At 35.6% G+C, this 20,321-nt stretch overlaps 2 protein-coding genes across 5 annotated transcripts in view; one reads left to right on the forward strand and one right to left on the reverse strand.

Annotated features, from left to right (window-relative positions):
* The first annotated feature begins 535 nt into the window (after window positions 1–535).
* On the forward strand, window positions 536–18,244 carry LOC135107878 (protein LSM12-like). Of its 4 annotated transcripts, none has more exons than XR_010272026.1 (7): window positions 536–696; window positions 2,578–2,714; window positions 6,283–6,335; window positions 9,320–9,424; window positions 9,566–9,710; window positions 12,339–12,494; window positions 17,570–18,244. XR_010272026.1 is itself a non-coding variant. In XM_064018234.1 (7 exons), exons 1-6 carry the CDS (start codon window positions 576–578, stop codon window positions 12,432–12,434), a joined length of 657 nt encoding a protein of 218 aa, XP_063874304.1. In that variant the 5' UTR covers window positions 536–575; the 3' UTR covers window positions 12,435–12,452; window positions 17,570–18,244. The 4 variants fall into 4 exon arrangements, 3 of the variants coding, with proteins under 3 accessions (XP_063874304.1, XP_063874303.1, XP_063874305.1); XM_064018234.1 differs by having other exon boundaries at window positions 12,339–12,452; XM_064018233.1 differs by having other exon boundaries at window positions 12,339–18,244.
* The window catches only part of LOC135107875 (cuticlin-4-like), a 337,646-nt gene continuing 327,801 nt past the window's right edge, over window positions 10,477–20,321 (reverse strand). The window contains exons 16-19 of the mRNA XM_064018221.1: window positions 18,595–18,764; window positions 15,340–15,458; window positions 14,426–14,504; window positions 10,477–11,741 (exon numbers count right to left, since the gene is read on the reverse strand). The gene's annotated coding sequence lies outside the window, so the exon portion shown is untranslated. The remainder of the gene's footprint in view (window positions 11,742–14,425; window positions 14,505–15,339; window positions 15,459–18,594; window positions 18,765–20,321) is intronic.

Genomic DNA, 20,321 nt, shown 5'->3' on the forward strand with positions numbered 1-20,321 from the left:
TAATATATCTATTTTATCAATCTATCTCTGTATCTATCTATAATATTAGAAACATACAGACACGTTCTCGGTGCTTGCTTCCTCTCCTGTTTGAGACGGAAATACAACAGCACACGATTAATGTTAGCTGTTAGATTTATGTAACTATTGTTTATCTGTTTTACTTTGTGAATGTACTTGTTTCTTTGGTTTTGTGGTAAGATATATTTTATTGATGATCATCATCAGGTCTCAGCGAAAGAAAATTGAACAAAAAAAAAATATATATTTCAATGTTTACATCTTGAACGTTGGCATTGGACTCTATAGTTATTAAGATCCCAAACCCTGTCCTCTCAAAGCATCTATTCAAGGTTGTAAAGGCGATGCTCTTTTGTAATTTCCCTATTTTTACCCATCTAAATAATTACTCCTTTTGTTTGCATTTTTATGTATTCTATTACTTGTCTTTTGATGTATATATATTTTAGTCATCTTTTTCCCTCTTTATGCAGATAGCATGTGTCTTTTACAATCAATCCCCGTGTTATAAGTAGGCTCAATAAGTGCCTGGACCCTCGCTCACTGGAGGCAAGATGGCGGAGTCTAACGAGTGCTTTAATATTGGCAGCACAGTAACTTGCAAAACGTGCTTTAATGAAGACCTGCAGGGCGAAGTATTAGCCTTTGATCCGCACGTGAAGCTCCTAACGTTGAGTATCCTTTTATATCACTCACTTCAAGCCACTACGGACCCTAAATTAAGGGCATGTCTGTGATGGTCTTTATTTTTGAGCCTCTATATTTTTACTTTCACCTCAATTATTTGCAGGTGCAGTGTGTGGTGATTGTGAGGTGCAGGTAAGAGGCACACGGTGTTGGGAGCTGGTCTATGAATATAGGGAAAGATTTTATTAAGTGTCTAGATCAATTGTTTATTTTTCTCAGTTTTGGCGCAAATTTTCTGGTGGGATAACGGGTTGTGTTTGTTTTGCTACACGGTGCGCCTCTTCCACGTGTGTGTGTGTGTGTGTGTGTGTGTGTGTCGAGGTTAGGCAGTCAGAGTAGGGATTTGTCTCTTCAGGGCAATGAAAAGATCAGCCGTGAAAGTAACGAAACAATTGAATCCTAACTTAATCTTTCCCTTTGATGAAAACTTGTTATTTAGCAAAGCGCATTCTCATATTTGTATAGTGGGGAAGCAGTGTTCAAGTCAAGGTGTCCCCTGCTTCATACCAGCCACCTCCACCCCCTCTCAGCCTCATGTGTGCTAGGGCTGCCCTCCCCAATAGCCCCGTGGGGAAAGAATGGTATTACTGACGCCCTCTATAATTCAGAAATGGGTTGTTCTATAATAAGTTTTGGTACTCTCTTTAATCAAATGATTCTTGTGTGTAGATCAAACCTCTATGTAACAGCCTAGTGTGTGAATCCTTCCTGTGTATAATTTTCCAAGCTGAGGATGACACTTGCTTGCTTAGTTAGTTATTTACTTACTTACTTTATGTACTTACAGTGGCGAACAAAACTTTTTCTGATAGCTTTTGATGCATTTTTAAGTAATCTACCATCACTTTCTGTTGCAAATCAGTCTGTTGACATTTTGCCCCCCCCTTCCTCCCCCACACACCCTAAGGAACAGAGAGTAAATATTAAGAAGAGTCATGTGGCCCTATTTCATATTTCTTTTGGCTAAGATACAGCCTAGGGTTAAAATAGGCCAGGCAGTGGTCTGGTGTAGTAGGATGTTGCCATTGTTACTACAAGTTACTACACTTGTAAAATTAATACTGGTTACTTATACATAAGCTAAGTAATTACATACAAAGTAATCACCCACCTTAACAAAAAATTCAATTTCCAACCAAAGAAAAAATAACTTGAAAGCAAGTTTTCTTAGCTTAGCTTCATATTTTTGCAATTTTCACCTTGATTCAGAGGTGATTTTATATTTTAATGGGCTGGAAGATGCATTTATATTTTATTGTATTAAAAGGAAATGCATAATGAAAGTAAAGAAAGAGAAAGTAGAAAATGATTTAATGGTTCTCCGCTGGATTGGTCGTGTGTTGCTGAGCATAACATAACCTAAACTAGGTAATTATGCATTTGTTTTATTAACATTTTTAGTCAAAACTGTGTTTTTAATAGATTTAGCTGTGTTTTCAAAGAATTGCTAGTCTTTCCTTTACTCATGCGGCCCCCAGTAAGGAAAACCTATTGATTCCCAGAAAAGGCAAACATTATATTCTTTTAAAAAAGCAACATTTATCAGAAAGATATAGTTTTATCCTCTTGGATAGTAATCCTTATTAACTAACATAACCTTATTAGCTTAGCCTACTTTTTTTGCAATTAGTGTTCTCACCCCACCGTCCACTCCCTCCAGCACAAGCTGTACAAGAAACAGATAAAAAATAAATACCTAACTGGGTTGTAGAAGTAAAAATTCAAAGGAAATATTATAGGGAAGGATGAAAATAAATGAAATGAGGTGCTACCATTACCTGGAGGCAAGACAGTTAATATCTAAAAAACGTTGACAACCACACGTTTGAGGCAAAATACTGTTGTGTTTCCTTATCTAAGAATTACCAGAATCCCCCTCCAGCAATGGCCGTTCAGCGACATATGATATTCACATGGTAAATCTCAGCTATGTGTCACAAGTCACAGTAATGAGAGAAGCTGCTGGTTCACCTTTACCTTCACTGCCATCTTTAAACCTTAGTAAGGTGAGTGTCTTGAGTCTGTTGAGTTATATATTAATGATTAGCTTCATCACATAAGTAGCCAAGAGCAATTTTCATATAAAAATTAATGAGAGTTGGATTAAAGTACAGTGGAACCTTGGTTACTGAACGCCTCCATTTTCGAACTCACAATTGCTTCATTTGCTTTACCATAATTCAGTTCTCGAACAAAGTTACTTTATTTCAAATACTAAACAACAAACAAAAGCTGCTGTTTATTACTCATTTATAGTTTCTCTAACTATTTCCTTAATTTTTATGTATTTGGATGAGAGGCACAGAAATAAGTTAAATGTGATCCCTTTGAAGAGACTCAATGTAAATGAACAGTTTCCGTTTGGCTCAGGAGTAATCCCGTGTCACGCGTCGTTCTCTAGATGACCTCACAATGCCATCACTACTGCACAACTGCATTTTTCCAGTAGCTTTTTTCAGCAGCAAGATGTCAAAGTGTTATGATCACCTTCATTTTGGCGGTAAGTGAGTTGCTTTGCTCTTTGTCACTCTGTAAAGCTTTCCTCACTAGATTGTTGACAAAGAGAATACCTGCACAATCTAAACAGCATCATCTGATGAGTTACAAAGCTCATTCATTGCATCCTTCCTGGATAAATAATTTCTGAGCTGGAGATGTTGTGAAATGGCCATCTTATCAGTGGAAACTGCTAAGACAGGGCGGATGGGTGTCTGGGAACAGATTAATCCATTTTACGTTGATTCCAATGGGGAAAATAGTTTCGGTTTCTGAACATTGGATTTCAAACTGTATTCAGGAACAAATTAAGTTCAAGAACCAAGGTTCCACTGTACTCATGTTGTGTATTAAAATTGTGTTTGTTTATTTCCGCCCTTTGCTATTGGCTTAGTCAGTATCAAACTAGATGAATAAAACAGTCATTGTCATTGTTTCAAATCTTAAGAAATTTACATTTATGAAATTAGAAATTCAAGTTATCTTGAAGCATTGCTCTTCCTTTTCAATATATTGCTCTTGATTTAATAAAGTTTAAGATTTAATGTTAGGAAGTAAATTTTTGAGTGGACGCTTTTGAGGCTAATCATTGCACTGCATTTGATGGAATTGTACAGATTGTGTGGCAGTTTTTTGTTCCTGGTCAATATAAATAGTATGCACTTGTGTTTGGATAGATTATTTACATCATATACCACATGAGGTAGACCAGAATGCATCACTTGAAACATTTCTTAATGGAAACTTGACAAATGTAACAAATTTTTGGAGCCATTAGTGTGTGTGAGGAAGTGGCTGGAGTGAGACTATATTTTGTTCTCTATGAAAGTGCTTTTTCTTGAATAGTTTCTGCAAGGTTCAGGTGATGCATCCAGGAGTGAAGGTGCCTCCATGCTCAGAGTGTTAGAAGCTCCAGAATAATGGATTCATGTAAATGGGCAGCCAACTTATTCATAGGCTGCAAAGGCTGGGAATAATTAAATATAAAATACTTTACACAAGGCAGCTAGGTGCATTAGTGTTCCTAGTATTTATGGTTGAAAGGTACATGTATTGCTGTGTTCTGCATTTCCGTGCTATATAAAGTAACCCCTAATGGTGTATTTATTAGAGCTAAATAAATTTTCAGTAGGTATTTACACTACATGCTTAGTTGTATTCATGTTCATAATTCATTAAATACACTGCATTTTACAGAGTGCACACTCCTTGATATTTGATAATGTAAAAATGTGTTCAGACACTTGAGATGTGTTGATACAGTCTATTTGTGATGAGTGACTTTCATAGTGTTAGTTGTATTACTGAAATATTTGCCCACATACCAAGGGGGAATCAGGTGTCAGCTTTCATATATAGGCACATGTCAGGTGTTGGCCATAATCATGCTGCTTATGTAATAGTAATTTATTTTCTTACAAAACTTTTAATTTCTCATGTTTTTAAGGAATGTGTATTGAAGACTTTTGCATACTTGATAGACTGAATGGCAGTTAAAGAGTCTGAGGTAGTTTTGGGGAAGAAACTGGAAGTATGAGTAAAGAATATATATATATATATATATATATATATATATATATATATATATATATATATATATATATATATATATATATATATATATATATCAAGTGTATGAATAGAATGGAGGGTTCTTGTAAGAAAGGGAAATATAAACGAGTACTTATATGACATAAATTGAATTAGAGGGATAGTTGGAACAAGCATGGATGGAGCATTTGGATGAGGAGAGGTTGAGGATCTTCTCCTTTAGCAACTGCTTTCCCTGGATCATGGAAGAAATGAGAGAGAGAGAGAGAGAGAGAGAGAGAGAGAGAGAGAGAGAGAGAGAGAGAGAGAGAGAGAGAGAGAGAGAGAGAGGTACTGGGTAGTGAAAAAGGATTTGTCTCATACTGCATATTAAAGTGAGCATCATTCCCTTTAAGTGTTCTTAAAATGTCATACCTACATACAGCACAGAATACTCTCTCTCTCTCTCTCTCTCTCTCTCTCTCTCTCTCTCTCTCTCTCTCTCTCTCTCTCTCTCTCTCTCTCTCTCTCTCTCTCTCTCTCTCTCTCTCTCTCTCTCTCTCTAACACTGCCTGTGTACCACTCTTGTGGTTATGGTTTAAGTGTTCACAGCAGAAGACTTTGGTTCTGGTATAAAGTAAAGCTAATCTTTTGTGTTTGGCAAAAACAGAAAGACCCTGGTATCTTGATATTTATCATCTGAAAATTTGGATGGTTTGAGTTTGGATATCAGCACAAATCTTCTTCCTTTTTTAATTTTCAGAAATACCTTAGTTACTTAGCAGATTTAGGACTTATTCATTGCCTTTGCAATATTTTTTATTTAATAAAAGTATCTGTATCAGGCTGACATGTCCCCTGAACACAAGTGGCTGAGACAAATGCCCACATGCATGCTTTCATGCTGACAAACATACCCATGAGAACTCCTTCACATCTTGGCCTTTAGACCTCAAAGGGGCAGAGGACCAATTTTCACCGACCACATTGCACATTGCTTAAGGGTCAGTTGTACGGCATACCTCAGTTTCTCTGCATCACGTTTAACAACAGAACTGGTTTAGCTTTTCTTGTTGCATAATGAATTAATTTTTCTTCCTACATTGACCTGATCAGTTCATCAGACCAGATGCAGACAAACCTTCGTATAAGATTTTACCTATATGTTGTTGCAGAATTCAGAGTTTTTATGATTTTAAAATCTACATTTTCCCCCTTGGCAAGCAAGCTAAGATTGCTTAAGTACAATAACAGCTTGCTTCAGCATCCTGTATCATGATGTGCACTCTCTGTATAACTCTAATATTCCACTATAAGTACATGCAGTTCAGTGTTGCCTGAACTGGACATATAAATACAAGTGTGCTCTGCACTGCTATACTATTATATTGTGTAATCTTGTTGGTGATTCCATCAACATAGGAACAAAACTGCTATGATGTTGCATTTTTGTGGATTATCAGGATGTCTTGGTGCATTGCTATGTTTTAATGACTGGAGGTCTTGATGAGAGTATGGTTATTGAAACTTTGTCTTTTGAAATTGTAGATATCTGGGAAAGCTGTACATCTCAGCATGGGCAGGTCCCCATCCATGCCAAGGTATCAGGGTCTTACTGTACAAGGTAAAGAAAGCACCCAGTATCACATCAAGGCATTGTTGGTGAACTCATTGTCCACTCACAAGAAGGCCAATAGAAATTGCTTGTTAATACAATTTTGTGTCTCATAAAATATGAATTATGTATAATTCTTTTGAAAATTATGCTACAGATTTATAGTGATGCTTTCTTATACTAACATGGCATTAACCCTTTGGCCATAATGCTAGTAAATATTGTTGCTGTTGGGTAGGTTCCATAGCTCCTGCTAATTGTTTATACACAGTGCTTGACGCTTGAATCCGCTGCCACACTAATAGGTAGTGCTGGGCCCAACTGTTATGATTGGGGGTTTGTCTACTTGTTCATGAGTATGCTTAGCTCTCAGATGGGTAGGCAGCCTTAACCTGAAGCAATATACCTGGGGCTTTGAGAGTCCATAATTAAATATTGATAGATGTGTATCCATCCATCTCAGATGCCATGAGTGACTATGCCAGAAAAGTCTCCACCTATGTCTATCCAAATGCTTTTCATGCTTGTCTCATCCCTTTACTAGCACTTCTTCCACACATGTTCTCAATTATCTTAATTTTCTATCATCCAAATGGTCTTCCTTTCTTCTTAGGACCTTTAGTTTCACTTTCATACACTTTCTTTACAAACTCCTTGTGACATTCTCACAATTTGGCCAAAACAATTCATTGTATTTGTCATATATGTATTAGATTTTTTGTAGTGAATCCTCACAATCATGGACTTAGAAAATCTATTTTTCAGAAGAGCTAGACTAAATTGTAGGATTTCGAATGAATCTGATTAATTAATACCCATGGGTGATGGATATTTAAACATTTATTTAACAAATTTCAGGTTTCCTGCTGCTGTATGGGGTTTCTTTATTAGTAATGATTTATTGCAATAGTCATGACATTTAAACTAAGCATATGAAAATATACAGCTGCAATCAGAAGTTTGTAAACACTTGCTTAGGTTTGTATAAAACTTTGACTCTTGCTGTGCCTAAATCACATAATTTCTTTGGTATCAATTGGATTAGGATCTCCTAGACTGGATCTTTATTTGTTCAAAACTGGGCTCTTATGTATGGACAGGAAAATTTATTGCAAGTCTTGCAATTTTCAGTGAGTTTATGTAAGCTTACAACAACAGATTGCAGCCTGTGATCACATGTTGGCATCACACAAAACAATGCACTAATGAGCATTGTGTGTAGACCATAGATGGACCAGTTGTTGGGTCATTCCTTGCTGGGACTTCAGAGGCAAATGTAGCTTTGAAAGATGATGTGCATAATTTGAAAACTCATAGAAAATATATCTTTAAGATACAGAAAACTTTTCTTCCTAAGAGTTCAGCATTCTGCATTGAAGCAATAAATAGATGATCATTTGAAGTTGCCTTAGAATTAGGTCTTGATCTAAAAGGTGGTGTAATGAGTTTCTGTGAATGCCATTCATCACGTTACTAATTCTTCAACCTTTTAGAAAAAAAATACTGTCATGAGTGAAGAAAAGCTTTTTCTTGAAGTAATACAATTTTCTTTGATGAATATGTAAACTTTGTAAAGTAAGAGTATTTCTCATTACCTTTTGATCTTTTCCTTCAATTTTTATAATTTTAGTCACTGATTTGTCCGTATCTATAATACCATGTACACTTCTCATGGTATTTGTCATCTACATTGGAGCACATGTGAGGGTTTTGTTACATGGCCTTTGTATTCCCTGTGAAGCATGGAAACAAAGAGGGACAGAAAAAGTGGGGAGACTGGAGACCTTCCTCTGTATCTTATTTGTACATAAGACAAAGCATGATGTGATCTCTTGTCTCAGCTGCCATGCCTTCAAGTTGGGATGTCAACCTGGTTTATAGATACACATAGTGCTGTAGACAGTTTCTTGGGAACGTGTATGAATAACCTTGATGTTCACTGAAGTATCTTTCCAAGCATATGTTGTGTCTGTAAACTCCCTTAAAGGAGAAAGTTACCTCCCATGTGTGTAAACTTGCTGAACTTTATAAATTAACTGGTGTATGTTAATGAATTTAATAACATATGCAAACTTTGGCAGGCACATAAGTAGCATGTGTAAACTTTGGCCATCACATGGCAAGGCTAATAATATATACTTAAGTAAATCCTCTCTTATTTGAACTTACATATATAATTAGGACTTTGCATAATTTGATGTTTGAGGTTCAGCTTGAATTTTTCTTTTAACTTTCCATGATTTGAATGGAGGTTTGAATTTTCTGTGATTTTACTGTATTTTATTCTATACAAATAAGGAAATGTGCTCCATTTCTCTGATTTTGCGTGGTTTAGAAATATTTATTTCACCACTTTGGTCACAAGAAAATCAGTAATTAGTTTTACATCAAATAAAAATAGATTTCAAAACATGATTGGGTAATTAAGTAATTATGGGGAATTTAAATTCAGAATAAAGTTTTTGTTTACTTATAATTTATATTGACAGCAATTATGAAAGCACATGTAGAATAAAACATGTTCTCATATATAAACTACTGGATATAATGGCACATTTAGATTTGACATAAAGAGCAATATAGAGTAGAAAAGAAGGGATTCTTATGAATATGGTGCATCTTGACCACCTCCCTCCCTAGGGGCTCTTCCTCCTGCACCAAGACAGTCAAGACACAAGGGGCTTAAGATAACCATTGGATACAACTTTTGCCTAATTCTACCAAGGTTTCCACTTTGTTAGTTTGAATTAGTGAGGGTTTCCTGTGCATCCTTAAACTTTGGAGTTCTCTTCTTTGTGCCATTGGTGTGCCTTTGTAGCATCAGTTAGCAGCAGTACTAACTGCTGCTAACTGATGAGGCTGTTGAACAACATGTGTAGACTGTGCATTTGCTAATTGCAATTGTTTTTTACATGTATTTGTATACTGATGTATTTCCTAAAAACTAATTAAATTTTCTCCTTAGCTTAGTAATCGGGCAAAGAAAAGTATAGATGAAAAACAACGATTAATTGAAGCAATGCAGTCAGGCGTGTCTCCCATCGGCCAGAAGCTGTTCCTTCACATTCGTAAAACGTAAGTTTTTTGTCATAGACTTGTAGACATTTTATGTTTTCTCGAAGGTTGATGTGCATATAATCCTGATTTTTTTTTTTATGAATTAATATTTACTTTTATAAATCATCTGCCATTTTAAAATTGGTACACCTGTTACAGGATGGAAGAAGTCAAGTGGGCTGGAGTGAGCATTTTGGTTATGGGTCAGGTGATCATCTCTCCCCCATACCAGATTGAGAATGTCAAGGAGCAGAAGGAAGGCAAGGAATCCAACTCAAAGACTCTTCCTTACGTCAAGAAACTTGTACGTATTGTGTGTCAGTTTTATTGCTAAATTATGTAGCTTTCATGTTGCAGTACTTGGCTGAATATACGTACCCCATACCAGTACCAGTACCAGTGGGAATTTCATTTTTTATTACTTGTAATCATCATTTTGAATGTCTCCATATATGCCTGTGCATCTGTCTTGTTCATCCATGGTGCCTTGCCAGGCTGCAATATAGTCATATCTCACAACTATAAATTCCTTCATGAATGAAATAATAATAAGAAAGGCAGGTTTTGTGTGTAGCTTTTGATAAGAGCCATACGTTTGACAAGATTGTTTTAATATTGCCATCTTGTTCTAAATTATGTTTTTAATATTGCACATTGCCATCTTTTCTTAAGTTCTTTCTGTATTCATGTCCACCTGTCCATATAACAGGCTGACATGGCTGAGACTTAATAAACACACACACACACACCTAAATGAATTATAGAACTTACTATGGTTAACTCATGCCCTTTTAGTTTCCACCCTCTTAACCTTTAGGATGAACGTCTTCCTTCCATTGGGAGTGCTATGCCTATTCTGTTGTAACATGATGAGTTGTGCTTTTGCTCCTGTGAGTATCTGGAGACATTTCATCATGCAATTAACACTACAGAATGTAACATCCATTTCGATAATACACCTAGTTTTTTGAGCATTTTTATTACCTGCAGAACTGATGAGGTTTGGATAGTTGGTAGCTTCAATTTCAGTCTTACCAAAAATGTATCTGTAGGTTTAGGACTTGCCAGGCTATTACAGCAATCTTTATTTAAATTTGGCAGATGACAAGGTCTACAAACTACAGTGATGGAAAGTGTATCCCCTTCCTGGATGTTGTATAGATTAAACTATAGTTTTTTGCCGGCTTCAGGGGTTAAAAAGAGTCTTCTTTGTGGCACATTAAGGTTAAACCCAAAAACTTACAAAGGCTTGATACTTTTAGTAAAAGGCCTTGACTGGCTGTGGTTTTTAAACATACTGTGGGGGACATTCTGTGTGTCTGTGGAGAGAGAGAGAGAGAGAGAGAGAGAGAGAGAGAGAGAGAGAGAGAGGCTGTGGTTTTTAAACATACCGTGGGGGGACATTCTGTGGGTCTATGGAGAGAGAGAGAGAGAGAGAGAGAGAGAGAGCATTTTTGTTTTTATGCTTGTAAGCTCTTTCGGTTGCCACCTCTTTCTGCAGAGGTGTGTGTGTGTGTGTGCGTGTGTGTGTGTGAACTAGCAATTGTAAGAAGCTAAGATGTCCTTGTACGGATGGGATGGCTTCTTGGAACATTGCCATTACAGTACTATTCCAATATAATAATAAGAAAGGTAATTGTTTTATAATGTGTATGTACATCACTTAGCAGGCAGTGACTCTGTTTTGTCTTCACTTGGTGGACAGTGACTTTTGTCAACACTTGGGGGGCAGTGACTGTTTTGTCTCCACTTGGGGGCAGTGACTGTTTTGTCTTCACTTGGCGGGCAGTGACTCTGTTTTGTCTTCACTTGGGGGGCAGTGACTGTTTTGTCTTCACTTGGGGGGCAGTGACTGTTTTGTCTTCACTTGGCGGGCAGTGACTGTTTTGTCTTCACTCGGTGGGTAGTAAACTCTGTTTTGTCTTCACTTGGTGGGCAGTGACTCTGTTTTGTCTTCAACACAATATGAAATGAATTGGTGCCCCTGTATAATGATCTAATTTAAGTAGACACACATGAAGCAACAGACTGTAATTTAAATAGACACATGAAGCAACAGACTTTTTGCAGTTAACCAAATTATTAATTGCAGTACCATTAAATTACAAGGACTCCAAACCTAGCCAGGGATCATAAACCTTTGCTTCAAAAACTTTCTTACTTTCACAATTACCTCACTGCTAATGAGTATGTCCGTGTCATCAGGTCAGATGCCTTTTTAGCTTGTTAGCTTACTCTCTCAACAAGACTTCATATACAACCCACTAGAGCTTGAAGGTTCCAGGATCAGCCATACCTCTAAAGCTGGAGTATTCTCTTCTTGGTCACTGCCATTCTGAAAGTATTACAAAACAAATTTCTCAGTTCAGCAAGAAAGTCTAGTTTCAGTGGAGAATGTTAGCTCAGTATGCAGACATATCTAGAAAGTAATCACATGTTAATGTTCTTCAAGTATAACCATAACCCTAAAGATCTGGATGGTTAGGCAGAATTAAGGAAAGGTTATATTTTCCTCTCCTGGTCTTTCTGAAGATATCTGCATACACATGTGCCCTCCCCACTCTTTATCTCTTCCTTCCATTTACTTGGGACAAGGTGCATTGGGGGAGGGGAAAGTAGATTTAGTGTGGGGAATGAGGTTACAGAAAAGTCTTAATGCACACCTAGGAACTTATGATCCACATAAGAAATATGTATGTAGTACTGTCACAAGTTGTTAATACATTTATAGTAGTAGCAATATGAGAAGTGAAAAGGACAATGGAAGAAATAAAAATACTTCCAGTGTTGTTCCATGTATTCTAAGTTTTACCTTTACACATGTAGCACATGCTTTGCTACAGATATGGATGTGACATTCATATGTGCTTATATAAAGCTTCTAATTAAGTAATTTTCTCATTTATTGTTATATGTGCATTATCAATTTCAGGTGGACAAATTTCATCAGGATCAACAGAGCCTGTCCCTTAATAATGGAACAAGTGCAACTCCTGTTGTAGCTGAGGTGCAGCCAGTATCACAGTAAAGAAGTTAGACAACCAAGGCATGTACAACACCATGGTGGGGAGAAGGGGCCCTCTCCCAGGTGAATGTGCTCTATATTTTAATAAGTATATAGTGCAGGCCACTTATGAAGGTCATGTGTGTGTGAGCAAATCACTGTGTGACTGGTGGTCATGACATGTCAAGAGTGAAAGTTGAATATGTGCAATTTAGTTTCTTTTTCACCTGAAGTTCAGTTTCCTATACTTTATTATTTTTTTCTTTTGAACCACAAAGATTTTCTTTCAGGCTTTATGCTTGAAGATCTGTTGTGAATATTTTGAAAATACTTTGAGCATTATATTTTATATGAATACAAAACTTTTATAACTACCTGAAAGATTCCTATGCCTGGATTGCCAAGAAAGAATGCCATACATCCTACATACAAAGTTGAACAATAAAAGCTGCATTTAAGAATGTTAGGTAGGTGGCAGCAAAGCATCTTAAATATTGGAATCCTTTTCATCTTAACTTGTTATGAGCATAGTTCACAAAACATTACCATAAATACTGAAAAAAAAAGTGAATCTCTAGTTTTGTATTTGACCACAAATTAAGTGAGACCTGGCCCTCACCAGTGGGTTGGCATAAACAAGATCCTAAGTTTTCTCTTTGTATATATATTTTTATTTTTTATTTATTTTTTCATTATAATTATCAAAGTGAAGCCAGTCATGTTAAATATGTAAATAAATTATTGTTAAATGCCACATGAATCTACAGTTCCATATTTTTTGACTTATCTCCTGAAATAGTTTTACATATGTGCAGCTAATAATAGGACAAAAGCAATAGCACTCTCCTTATGCAGGCAAGTCATAAATTGATGAAAGGTGTTTAGTGAGACAGATTGATCCTTTACAAATGACTAACATTCAGGATGTTAATTGGTTATTCATAACTTTTATTTAGAAATAACAAATTGCATTTCCTTCTCCTATTTAAATTTTTTGTGTTAGGTAACATGGTTATCTATTTCTGATGCTATTTTCTTATACCTTGTACTTTCCAAGAATCCTAAACTCCTGGGAAATGTATTTGCATCATTTTCTATACTGTATCATATTTTTTATACAAGTGGTAATGTGTTTGTTATCTTTAAGCAATCTTCCAGGAAATGCAAAGTTCCATGTGGCATGTATTTTCTTAAACTGATAGACATGCAATTCGACAAAAAATGAAGACTATCCCTTTTTATACAGACAGCTGAAGTGACATTTTGTACTTCTGTCCTCCCAGCTTGATTTGACTTCATTCTTTTAACAAGTAGAGTGAATTCTGTAAATGCAGCAGACATTTCAGTTGAGCTCTGAATTAGTCATGTGAATTTGGTATATATAATGTATCATACATCATTACAGTAAGTGGAGAATGTGTGACATCATCCTTCTTATCTGGCACTTATTAATGTGTCCTGTACCAAAGAACTGTGAAAATGCATGATTGTTGTTTTTCCCCATTCACTTGATTTGTTCCTTGTGTGGATATGATGGATTAGCAAATTGAAGTACTGGACCCTACTAGCCTCTCTAATGCCTTTCCCTCTAGAACACCATCTTGTTGCCAAGTGACACCTACCTGCACTTTTCTGTACCATCTTGCATTAGATAAATTTCTTCAAGTTAATATACTCCATTTACCTGGAAGCAGTCAAGGTAATGGGAGAGCTATATGAGGGTTTTGTCAGGGAGGGGTGATGGTAGTTATTAGTAAGAGTGCAAAGCTCAGGACTGGGAGAAGCAAGAAATCAGCGTGAAATTCAAGAGCTGAAATGACTATGTTCAAGGTTTGGTGCTCATGAGCCATGTAGTAACAACTATGAGGTTAAAAATTTGTTTTGACATTGTTAGCAAAAAAAAAAATTTAATAACTATCACTGTCATTAGCTGCAATACAATTATACTGCCTTTTTTTGTGTTCATGTAATCTTTCTTGACAATCTGATATTCACCATAATATTTTTGTACTTACAAGTGCACCTGTGAGGATGAAAGCTGGAACTGTCTGTCAACACTAAGGCCTTAACTCACAGGCATTGGGTTCTCTGGTGCTGCAAATAAAAAAAATGAATAAATAAAAGAACTAAGAACCATTCTGTCATTGTTAGAGATAATTTGTTATATCTTTTTATTTGTAAATATTCTTCATCTATATTAACTTATTTTCTATATTCCTGCATCAAGACCTGATAACAGAATTGATTCATCCCAGCTACTCTGGCATGATTCACAATTGCTTTCCATTTAGACGTATTATGTGCACACATTCTTGCTTGGTTCTCAAACAGTGCTAAGATTTTTTCATATAATAACAGCAGCAAAAAATTCTTACTTCTTACTTCCATTTTTCCAGGATCACTCATATATGTTCACTTTACTTACATCTTTCTTTTTTACTTTGTGTGCAAGATCAGTGAAGTGTGAGCCTGATAGTCCCATGACTAGTGCTGCACAAAGAAAATTTTAGCAGCTCTGCTTAATGATCAGTGTTACACAAAACTCTTCTGGCTCAACCTTGATTCTGTCTGGGCATAACTGATGTGATTCACAAAATATCTTTGCATATGCAGAATGGGAAAATCATATAAGTGAAAGTGGGCTACAACTTACTGTGAAAATCTATATGAATCAGGCATCCAACCAACCATAATGGATTGGCTGCTGACAGTGGATTAGGAGGATTATGGAGGCTTATGTTGATACTCATCATGAATTAATCCTGATGGTATAATTATTAAAGACAGCAGGGCAGAGGATTTGGAGAGATGAGAGTAAATTCTGTTGGGGTGGCTTGTTGATAGTAATTACTTCAAATGTAAAGAAAAAACTGTACCTTTAAACTTTCTTGGGGTTCACAGATAGCTGCCCTTTAAGCAACATACATACCTTCAGAAATGTGTAGTTCAGCAAGGAATTTTGGTGCCATAAATTACAACTGATGTCAAGTGTTAGGTATCCAAGTACCTTTACCATCTTCTCTCCTTTGTCACACGTTCTTCCTGCTCCTGTAATGAAAATCATATCTGAAAATTTACTGATGAGACATTTTTTAAAGAATAAGAAATTTCAAAGTATGGGAGAGTATATTAGCTTTATTTTGAATATGATGAATTACAAAAGAAGAAAGCCTTATTGTAATTTTCATTTCATTTTAAAATTTGAAAAGACAATATTTATTTACTTAGGCTATCATTTTTTTTACTACAAAATATTTAAAGTCTATCATTTTGTAGTAAGAAAAATGATAAAGTCTTCTCTTTATTGGCATGTGTTAATAATGAATTGATCTGATTTTCAACATAATTTTTATTACTACAAAATGTTTAAAGTCTTCTCTTTATTGGCATGTGTTAATAATTAATTTGATCTGATTTTCAACATAAGTGTTATTGGAGTTAAGTGAGGAAGTTAGAGTTTGTTAGCCATGAATTATATAACAATGGTCTGAATCCTGGGTTTCATCTGACCAGTTTTATAACATCAGGATTATTTGTAATTTAGTTCTTCAGTCTGGAAATGCATTGTCAAAGCTGTTGAAACTAATTTACTATTTTTAGATGAATGATGTTACAGGAAGTGTTTTTGTATAAGACAATGAAATTGAGAATAATGTTCTTACCAGTGCATGAAATATTTAAGAGACTATGAGACCTCCAACCACTGGTCTGTTGCAGCTGCAAAGTTCCAGCATAACTAAAAGCAGCTAAAACAGCAGCATAAGATTCAGTAAAGAAGAAAATCATCATTCAAATTTCACGCACCATTGTGTTGGCTACGTTGTCAGGAAATAAATGAAAATATATTTTCCATATAAAAAATACTTTGTGAGAATTAAATTAAATTATCACACAGCCTTTTAAAAAACTTGGTTGAGGAAAGAGGGCATTTTATAGAATATGCTAAATTATTGGGGGGAGGGTTACAGTAAAAAAGAAACAATCTAAAGGATAAAGAAGTGGCATCAAATAATTTTGTCAAGTACCTGAATTTTATTGATTCGTACATTACTTGGTACCATTATTTTTTATTTTTCATATGTTGTTGTTGTTAACTGCACAATAAAGACACTTAAAGATGGTTAATCTTAGGTTACTTGGACAATACTGAAAGAATTACCTATGTATGGCAAACTAGGTATATAGTGTTTCTATATTTCACATTAAGTAAAATTTATATTGTTTGGGACATGTATGTATTTTCACTGTTAAGAAATGATACTGAAAACTGTATTGAATAATTAATAATTGTTAATAGATTACTATCATCAACTGATTTATGGAGGTTTTTCTGTTTAAAGTGTGTAAAAGTAGACCAAAGAATTTAACATTATAGTGTGTTGCCTTTTATAATTCTTGCACATGATGCAGTGGAAGATCTTTAATTTCAATAAATATTCAGATAGAATGTAACAGCAAAAAGATGTCCTAACATGAAAATGAGGTACCTATCAAAAGACAGTAGTGATATGTAATGCAACAAAGTAAAGCAGCTTCAAGGTTTGGATGGGACTTTGATGCAGTACACTTCAAATTACCAAAATATTTTAATTTCAAAATATTGCAGAATTCCGGCTTTCCATACCAAAAACTGACTTCACAGTGTGTTTCCTATATATAATTTGTATTTTATTTCTGTTTTATCATGCACTTACAAGGTGGGATCTTGAAGAATACTTTCCTAAACCATTCTGATGTATAGAATTCCCTTGGAAGATAATACCCTGCTCTTTTATTTTGTCCCTTTTAGTCAGTCTGTACAACAGGTATTAGTCAGTCTCAACAACAGGTAGGGAATACAAGGACAATATAAGAACTTCACACCTCAGTGACTTCCTAAAATGAGCGAGTGTTAACATGTAATTGTTTTTGTACCAAATAAATCATTGATGCCACTTCAACCATCGTAGTAATAATAAATGGCAATAAACAAATACAGATTGACTTAAATATATGCATACTGAAAAATCCAAGTACTACATATACGCAGTGATGTATTAGTTTAAGAATTTATGAGAGGAAGCTAAACCCAGTATGAAAAAAGAATTAATACTTGTCTTACTGTGCTATTTGTTCTTGAATTTACAGTTACATATGTTGATGAGATAAACAATTTTTAGGCACTTGCTGGGACCAACATACTGGCTGGCAGAAAAGTACAACTACAACCTGTGTCATTGCAGCATTATGGAAATTATGCATCAGCTACCCAAGACCCCTCTTCCAACCCGTTTTCTTGTTTTGAGGAAAATTTTAGTAATGACTGAAATGGGATTTCACTTGATAGAGAGAATGTCGTGAGGCTGAAGTTATCAAGATGACAAAAATTAGCTGGCATATGTGAAAACTTTTATTATGAAATAGAAGAAAAGAGAAGTGTTAAAGATCGAAGGACACTGAAGCACTCAGGCTTAGTATACAGATTACACAGTAGATGCTCTTTGGTTTATGCTCTACTGTATAATTAGGAGCCCTAGGCCGGGTGATTCTTTTATAGAAGTTTGTGCAGGAGAGATGGAGAAAGTTTATGTTGCTGATCCTTTTTCTATTATGAAAAGTGTGACTGCAAGGAGAGGATAAACAGGAAAGCTATGCATCTTACTGTTGTAATTATTTATGATTGTTTCATATTGAGTATAAGACTTTGTTTTCTTATTGAATATAAATTTTTTATAGAAGTCAATTGAGACCATATAGATATTTAAAAAAAAAATTTAAATGATGCTAATTTAGTAAAATGTGGATCATATGTAATTTATGACCTGTAAAAACTGTCAATAAAGACAAATATAGAACAGTATTTTTTTTTTGCCTTACTGAGGATGTCAAAAGTGGAATGAGTAGTGGTGCTGTGCGATGACAACTTTGGATTAACTCCACCTATTATATAATGAGGCAGGGTCAGGATCACTGGCAAGATTTACGATCCTGTCTGAACAAACCTAACCTGCAGTCAAGCGTCTGCCAGTGATCAAATATTATTAAGCTTGATTACAAATTCCCAACATCACTGTTCTTAAATTCACTCCAGTATCATGCAAGTCATGACACCATCATAAATATCAATGCAGGAGGGATCCTCCTGCCAGCAGTCAGGGGCAGACATCAATAACTGGGGGCCTTAACAGGTAACAGGAGTACTTACAGGAGTCATGGAATGTGTTGTGCCATAAGACACAAGCCCCTCACTGGTGTCAAGGAGGTGGTACATGGAGGCCTCATTTGTAAAGGTGTTCCATGTGATAGCACACCAATCCCTCACACAGGAGACTTCCTGGGACAGCAAGTCTGTGGAAAAGCTGTCTTTTCAGAGAACTGAAAAGACAGGGAAAATGGACACCAAAATGACTGCAGGATGATGAGGAAGATCGGTTGTCTGACGAGCAGGTGATGAAGTGTCGAGTAACCAGTGTGATGAATGTGCCGAGAAAGGCTGAGGTGGTATGGGCTTGTCAAGATGGAGGAGGACCATGCACTCCTAAGAATGTCTCGATTGGAGGCAGAAGAAACGAGATCGGTGGGAGAACTGAAGAATTAAAAGTGTGTGAACGAGTGAACGAATAGAAGAGAGGGATGAACACAGGAGAAGAAAGCCGAGCTCAAAATGTGGAAAAGGGCTTATAAACCCGCCAACCCTAAAGGAAAAACAAGGTGTTAAATGAAAGTTATTGTGAAAATTACAATAATGATGATTGTTGTGTGTGTTTGTGGCTGTGTGGAAATCATGAAAGAAAAGGCAGGCGCCATTAATAGAATGACATCAAACCCTTGGACACAATCTTTCGTTTGACATAATTGATTAAGTTGAGATCCTGATATTAATGAAATATGAAGGAAAAAGAATATACCGGAAATAGCAAAGCTTTTATTTATTTATTTATTTATTTATATTTATTTATTATTTATTTGTTTATTTATTTATTTTTTTGCGTAATGTGGCTCTTTGCAGTTGTCGATCGTCTCATATATTAATTTATTTATTATTTTTTGGTTCTGCCCTCAGTTGTAAACGATTCTCTATCAGTTAAACAGGGGCGCTACAGGGAAGTGACGTTGTGATTTTCTCCCATGTATGTTATACGTAATTATCTTACTGACATTAGTGATCGCCAAAAACACTTCAAGGCTAAGCGAAGAGTGCGCAGCTCTGCCGGGCACAAGTGTTAGTACCTTTCCGGGAGCAGGTGTGCCACAGCTGGCTGCCGCACCAACACAGCGTGGCTGACCAGACGAGAATATGCACAGCGTCTTGAAATCACTGGTGACAATCTAGCCTGGATGGTTGCCAATACAGGCCTTAATTAAATCTCACTCGCCAGGCGTTACTGTCCTGTGAACAATGGATGCAAGAGTTGAATCGGCCAACAAATGTTTCTGCTGCCGCAACCATGGCGTAGGGTGGCCCCAGGTCTCACATGATGGGAAATTGTAGCTGGGCTTTCCCTTTCCCCATCGCTCTGTCATCCATAAGTTTAGCTGTATCCTTTAACCGTTTCTCTAACAAAACCTCAAGATGTATAATTATATTTACTGAGATGAGTCATAAGATTTTAGTAATTGTGTTGCTTCTCCAACTTTCACACAAGAATTGTTTTGGCGTTCGTTTTAGGCTTCAGTCGAGCAGCTTATGGCTAACGAAAAGTGAAAAAAAATTATCTTTAATAATAATATATATATATATATATATATATATATATATATATATATATATATATATATATATATATATATATATATATATATATATATATATATATATATATATATATATATATATATATATATATATATATATATATATATATATATATATATATATATATATATATATATATATATCGTTCTTTTAGCGAAATAAAATACTGACTGACA

This window comes from Scylla paramamosain, chromosome 16, assembly GCF_035594125.1.
Source record: "Scylla paramamosain isolate STU-SP2022 chromosome 16, ASM3559412v1, whole genome shotgun sequence".
Lineage (NCBI taxonomy): Eukaryota > Metazoa > Arthropoda > Malacostraca > Decapoda > Portunidae > Scylla > Scylla paramamosain.

Coding starts and splice junctions, on each gene's coding strand:
- LOC135107878 (XM_064018233.1), top strand. CDS start 576: ATGGCGGAGTCTAACGAGTGCTTTAATATTGGCAGCACAGTAACTTGC. Junction 697..2,577: donor CGTGAAGCTCCTAACGTTGA/GTATCCTTTTAT, acceptor AAGAATTACCAG/AATCCCCCTCCAGCAATGGC. Junction 9,711..12,338: donor TTCCTTACGTCAAGAAACTT/GTACGTATTGTG, acceptor TATCAATTTCAG/GTGGACAAATTTCATCAGGA.